The following is a 6,593-nucleotide window of genomic DNA, read 5'->3' as shown; positions in this document are numbered from 1 at the left end:
AGTTAGGTTAATGTTATGGCAAGATAGATATAACGAATCTTATTTGATCAATTGTTAATAAGTGTCTTAGTTGGAGAAGGAATGTTGATGTAATTTATAGGATGTTTATGTGAAAACCTGACTCGACCCATTATTGAATACCGGGAAAAAAAAATTTGTACCCAAGTTAAATTGGACATACTTGTTTTTCATTCCTAGATCCGCCACTGCTTATGCATTGTAACTTTTATATTGAACTTAGGGATTAGTTTCCTGGAATGTAAGAAACTTTGAACGAATGTCTATAGTAGGAAATAACTAAAGTTGTGTGTATTGTATGTAAACAACTCGAAATAATGTTTATTGTATGTAAGAATTTCGTTTCAATCAATTAAAATCTGACAAGTGACACCTGTATATGGTTGTCACGTATATTTTCTTACATACAATAAACATTTTTTCGAGTTGCTTACATACAATACACACAACTTTAGTTTTTTCCTACTATAAATATTCGGTCAAAGATAGTTACATTAAGTTGCGGCTATGGATTAGTTTTGACACATTATATAAGATAACAGGTTATATTCTCGTGTTCTTAATTTATTTATTTTACTATCCGTTGTGCAACTTGTTCCTAACCCACTGAGTTTTTGATTTCGTTTGTTGAATAATGAAAGTGATAAAAATGAAAAGTAATCAAGCGATTTCAAGCTAATGAGACCAAGACAAGACTCTGAGTATGAGGTGTGAATTTGTGTTTGTGATACATATTTTGATGTTAATTTTGTTGTTAACATGAATTGAGGTCTTATAATATAGAAAGGTATAACAGTTACAATATATAAAATTTTGATGAATAGATATAGATTAATTGGTAAATATGTATATTTTAATAATAAAATTGAGTATATTTGTTATTTAAGATTTCGATTAAGGATATATATAATTTCAGAGGATGCAGTTTGGGATTACATTTTGATATGATTAATTGATTATTACGTTTATAAACGTAAAATAATCTTAAAATATGTATTTATGAAAAATTGATTATTTGATATAAAAACACGGTTTTAGAGAAACACGTGTATACATATTTTTTGAAAACGCATTTATTTTAAAAATGCAAAATTTGATATGTAATGCAATACCAAACACACCCAATTAATGGATAGATATGCAATTTTCACAGTAATGACACGCTTTTATTAACACTAGGACCGCAAGGACCACCAATGTCTTTATGTTTCTACATTATGATTCATTGTTTTTAGTTGCACAAAAATTCCATTTATATCTCTTTTATAACTATCATTTCAAAGAAATCTCAATATCTCATATACCTCTGACGAAGATCTATCTTTATATACTACTCCGTATAAATTATATGTTGTTGTTTTCTTTGTATGTTTATAAATGAAACTAGATAAGTACTCGTGCATGCAACGACAATCTTTAACTAAATTACGATAAAACACTACTATAAAAATTCGTTGTGTTAAATTAAAGTTGACTTTTTATTTTGAACAGAGAGTTAGTTGTTAGTAGTTAGTATTCGAGACACCACATTGACATCCAACCCCCCTCCACCCCCAAATAATATCCACTCCTATAAATGTAATGTAGGGAGTGAGATTCAAATCATGATGGATTTTCTCACGGTCTAAGACCTTACCAATGACCACCAAACCCATTGGCAAATTAAAGCCAACTTACTTTCTATTTGCCGTTTTATTATATCGTTAGTTTAATCTTTTTAGGTGGAATGTTGTAATATGAGATTACTACTTATTTATAGAATTAAAAAATGGATAATATGCACCGTATTAATTATTTTATTTTTTTAGGTTGATCGGTTTTCACTATATCATGAAATATTGAATTCAATTTCTACGATAAAATACTGAATTCAATTTCTACGATAAGTTCTTAAATATTGGATAAAATATTCAGATTTAATTAACTTATTTACAGGGATTGTAATGATTTTTAATATCCTATTTTGTTTAGGTTTATGCTAGAGAATATAGAAAAAAACATATTTTAAGATTCATCCAAAAGAGTGCACTATTTCAAGTTAAATCGACAAAAAGTGAATGGTTTCGTAAAACGAGTGACAACTTCATGAAAGCCAAACATGTATCGCATATATGGACATTATTATTATTATTAGTAAATACTAATTAAAAAGTAACGACTCCTTATAATATATCTATTCACGTTTTCTACTTTTAGTACGAATCGGTTCATTTTAGTTTCTGATCATACCAACCAAGTTATCGGTTCAAAGTTGTATAGACTCTCCTAAGCTCAGATCCTATATCCGCCTCTGCATATATACTACTTTATCACTTTTTAAAAATTTCCTTCAAAAATAAAGGGTGTAAATAATTTTATTGAAATATTATTTACATGTCATTCACGTGGAATTTGATTGCCTGATCACATAATATCTTTTGCTAGGAAAATGTGGTTGGAGATAATTAATAGTAGGGCCGGGGATTGTTGTTGGTCCGCCGCAGCTTCTTCCCAAATTGGCATACATGCATGAAGAAGTCTATAAATTACCAAACTATCTACCTTATTATATAAACACTTTCCTAAATAAGAAATACATATATAATACTAAAAAAAGACATATAATCATGAATTTTATGAATGCAATGGTGTTGTTTCTACTAATCATCACAACTACTACGATTAGTTCGGTTTGGTGTTCTTCTTCCAACAATGATGAGAAGATTATCATGGTTGTAGAAGAACAAACATCCTATATGCAACCAGGAGTGGTCAGTCAGATATATATGTTTCATTATTATTATTATTATTATTATTATTATTATTATTATTATTATTATTATTATTACATACATCATTTACAATATAATTAGTAAATATATGTTCATTAGCTTACTATATATATACATATTGATACATATAATTAAAGATGTGTTAACAAGCATTATATTTTCTTAGCACTTTCCTCTCATCACATCACATATATATTTCTTCATTTTGAGAAAAAAGTCAAAAACTTATAATTTATTGTCATATGTATGAATTATGTTTTCATGTACCGCGTTCCTTTATGCAGGCTGAGAAGCTAGTTCCACTTGGACGATTCGTTTCAAAAGATGGAAAGTCAGTGGCATTATCACGACCTCAAGAGAATTGTGTTGGCCTCAATGGTGATCCGTGTGGTAGGCTTCATCCGTGCTGCGAAGGGCTTTCTTGCGATGGGTATTTTAAGGGAAAGTGTAATCGTATCTCAAATTGCCTGCCCCTCGGTTCTACGTGCTTACCACCGCTCCCAACTATCCCATCCAGAGAATGTTGTTATCCCCGTAGATGCAAGAAATTTTTTTCGAAACGGACGTATTTCAAGGGTGTTTTGTCAAACGAGTCTTGGGAAAAAAAATTTTATCAAACAAGTCAATCCGGTATTCGAAATACCGGATTCAAATATCCCGGTCAAATCCGGTATTTGAAATACCGGATTCAAAAAGGAAATATTGAATCCGGTATTTCAAATACCGGACTCAATGTATGATGTGACAAGAGAGAGAGAGTGGGACAGACCAGCACAGCACGCAGACAGCAGACAGAGATAGAGACAGAGCAGACAGAGACAGGACATCCAGTCCGGTATTTACAATACCGGTTTCAACCTCCAGTCCGGTTTTTCCAATACCGGTTTCAACCTAACCCTAACACGTGTCGTTGCCTGGTGATGCCTGGTGATACTGAGTTGATGTGATGTGACCTTGTTCAGAGCTGCAGGAAAATGGCCGGTAATTCCAAAACCGGATTGAAGTTGAGACAAAAGAAACCATGCAACGTAGCAGACTATGTATTGTATATATACATGCATATTTTTCTCATAGATGATCACGCAAAAACATATATTTTTCATAAACAACCAACAAGCAACAAACAATTTATCAAAGCAGTATTTTCATAAACCAAAAATGGCCTCTATCAATGTTAGCTGTGTTCCCAGAAACCAAGAGTTGTTGTGGCTACAAGCTACAGATGAACACCGGTCATACAACATCTCGCATGACCGTGCCCTCACAGAAGAGCCACGTTGCAGAAGAGGTGATGGAGGGCTTAACAGACTAATGCAAGATGGTGTGGCCGACGAGGTTGTACGTTATATCAGGAGTGCTGGGTTTTACGAACTCTTCCAGTCATATACATGCCAACTTGATCATTCTTTGATCATCGCGTTGGCTGAGCGATGGCGTCCTGAAACCAACACGTTTCACTTTCCTATCGGTGAAGCGACTGTCACCTTGCAAGATGTGCAGGTGATATGGGGTTTACCCATACAGGGACCACCGGTGTGTGGTAAGTGGGTTACAGAGACCCGAAATGTTGAGTATTGGAAGAATTTGTGTCAGGAGTATCTGGGTATTTACCCGGAAGATGACGACTTGCGCAAAGGTCGGATGAAGTTTAATCGGTTGGCGGGTACGATTACTTTGAACATTGGGACCCGAATGATGACGAGCGTTGCCAATAAATGGCTAGACGAGTTATTCTAGCTCTTATTGGTTCGCAGCTTTTTCCTGATTCTAACAGCTATGATGTTAGTCTTAACTATTTGCCGTTTCTGGGAGACCTGAGCATAGCGGGTCGAAGGAGCTGGGGTTCAGCGACCCTTTGTTGTTTGTATAGGAATTTGTCTAAGGGGACTTGGCCTACTAGACAAGGCATTGATGGACCCTTGTTGTTGTTGCAGTACTGGGCGTGGGAAAGATTTCCACGCATTGCCCCACGAGTCACGCCATTCAAACCGGATGACGGAGAAGAAGAAGAGGTGTATGAATACGGAAGCTGTTTAGCAAACAAGTGGTGTGGAGACCACTCAAATCGTGATACACCGGGACACTGTATAATTTCGTTTCGTTCTTTTTTCAATGCGCTAACACCTGACCAGGTAATAATTAATATGTTTTAATACGTTTTAAGTTATATTTATTTATTAATCTCTAAGTTATAATATGTTAATATCTTTGAATACTTTTTAATTAATGCAGTTCGAATGGACTCCGTATAACAACTTCATCAACATACTCCCCGCGAGTTGTAAGACTGGGCGAAGCATATGGAGATACATGGGCCCCTTGATTTGTTGGGAGGAAGTGGAGTTCCATCTAGCAGATAGAGTTGCTAGACAGTTCGGCTTGATACAAGCCATTCCTGATAATGATGCTTTGGTGGCCCCAGCACAGCATAAGACCCTCATCAAAATGCGAAAAGCGAGGGTCGATTACTGTGAAGTACATGCCGACTATATCGACCAGTGGAACAACCGGGCGCAGCGGATCCACCAGGGAGACCGAGGGGCCACCTGTGCACCAGGGTATATGCAGTGGTATTTGGAGCGTACCGTCTTAACAGTCGGTAAGCCCGGTCAGCAACAGCCTCCAGGCCAGTACCCTCAATGGGGCGTTACCCAACAGTTTTATGTAAGTGTTTTTTTGTTAAATAAACCATACTATTATTAAATATTTATTTGTTACTAATATTTAAATGTGCGCAGCAAGACAGTTTGGTACAGGTTGATGAGCGAGCTCGTCAACAACAAGAAGCAAATCCGCAGATAAGTCACTTGTTTGGGGATTTTAGAACAATAACGAGGGAGACATTTTCATTGACTCAACAAGAAGAACGAATGAATTATTCGTCTCAAAATTGGCAGTTTCCTGAGCCACAGCCATTTGAAATGCCTCCCTCCCAAAGTTATCAAGCTCCTTCCAGTTCTGGTGCTGGTCTTTCTAATTGGGCAGGTGGTCCTTCCAGTTTTAATACCCAAACTGTGTTTAGGCCGACACCCAATTCAGGGTTTCAAAGTTACCAACCGGGTAACCCACAGCCTGGAGCCTCGACTTCAGCAACCCATCAAATGTTCCCGGGTAATTTCTTTATGGGTAGCTTTCAAACCCCGAATTATTATACCCAAAATGCAGGACCAACTAATCTGTTTGATCTCCCTCCACATCATTTTAATCCTGATTTGTACTACGGAACTGGTCCACCGGCTCGAAACATTTCTCCTTATCCGATGCAAGACTTCTCTCCTTATATTGGTTCTTCTCAACTGCCAGCTACAAATCTGGCAAATGATGAAGGAGAAGAAGAGGACGACGTGTTCGAACCAAGAAGAAGTAACCGAGAACGTGGCAATCCACCGGGATGTGGAACTGGGGGGCATAGATAAATTATATTTTTCATGTAATTCTTTGTTAGGTTTGTGTTAATAACTTTCTGTATATTTTATAAATAAATATATTTTTTTAATAATATTGTTTAATTCAATTATTAAAAAAAAAAAAAGCAAAATGGATATAAAACTTACATCAAGTTAAATTAAATTAATAAACATAATACATTTTTGAAATACTACATAAACTTTTTAACTGAAACCGACTTGTCACATCACCTGACGACAACAGGCTTAATCAATGTTGCTTTTTGAATCCGGTTTTTCAAAAACCAGATACTGCAGGTTTCTGTCAGGTTGATATGATCGTGAATAGGGGTAATGGGTACTAAGTTCGAAACCGGTATTTCAAAAACCGGTTTCAAAATAAATGACCAAAAAATAC

At 35.6% G+C, this 6,593-nt stretch overlaps 2 protein-coding genes across 2 annotated transcripts; both read left to right on the top strand.

Moving 5' to 3' along the window:
* Positions 1–2,589: 2,589 nt before the first annotated feature.
* Positions 2,590–3,529, top strand: LOC122587203. The gene is made up of 2 exons (XM_043759309.1): positions 2,590–2,768; positions 3,074–3,529. The coding sequence occupies exons 1-2, from the start codon at positions 2,625–2,627 to the stop codon at positions 3,527–3,529; spliced, it is 600 nt and encodes a 199-aa protein (XP_043615244.1). The 5' UTR covers positions 2,590–2,624.
* Positions 3,530–4,484: 955 nt separating this feature from the next.
* LOC122585447 (serine/threonine-protein phosphatase 7 long form homolog) lies at positions 4,485–6,288 on the top strand. Its single transcript, XM_043757579.1, has 3 exons — positions 4,485–4,921; positions 5,022–5,453; positions 5,528–6,288. Exons 1-3 carry the CDS (start codon positions 4,505–4,507, stop codon positions 6,203–6,205), a joined length of 1,527 nt encoding a protein of 508 aa, XP_043613514.1. The 5' UTR covers positions 4,485–4,504; the 3' UTR covers positions 6,206–6,288.
* The last annotated feature ends 305 nt before the right edge of the window (positions 6,289–6,593 follow it).

This window comes from Erigeron canadensis, chromosome 1, assembly GCF_010389155.1.
Source record: "Erigeron canadensis isolate Cc75 chromosome 1, C_canadensis_v1, whole genome shotgun sequence".
NCBI classification, from domain to species: Eukaryota; Viridiplantae; Streptophyta; class Magnoliopsida; order Asterales; family Asteraceae; genus Erigeron; species Erigeron canadensis.
The sequence above is the reverse complement of the archived record's forward strand: the minus strand, read 5'-3'. Positions and strand labels throughout refer to the sequence as shown.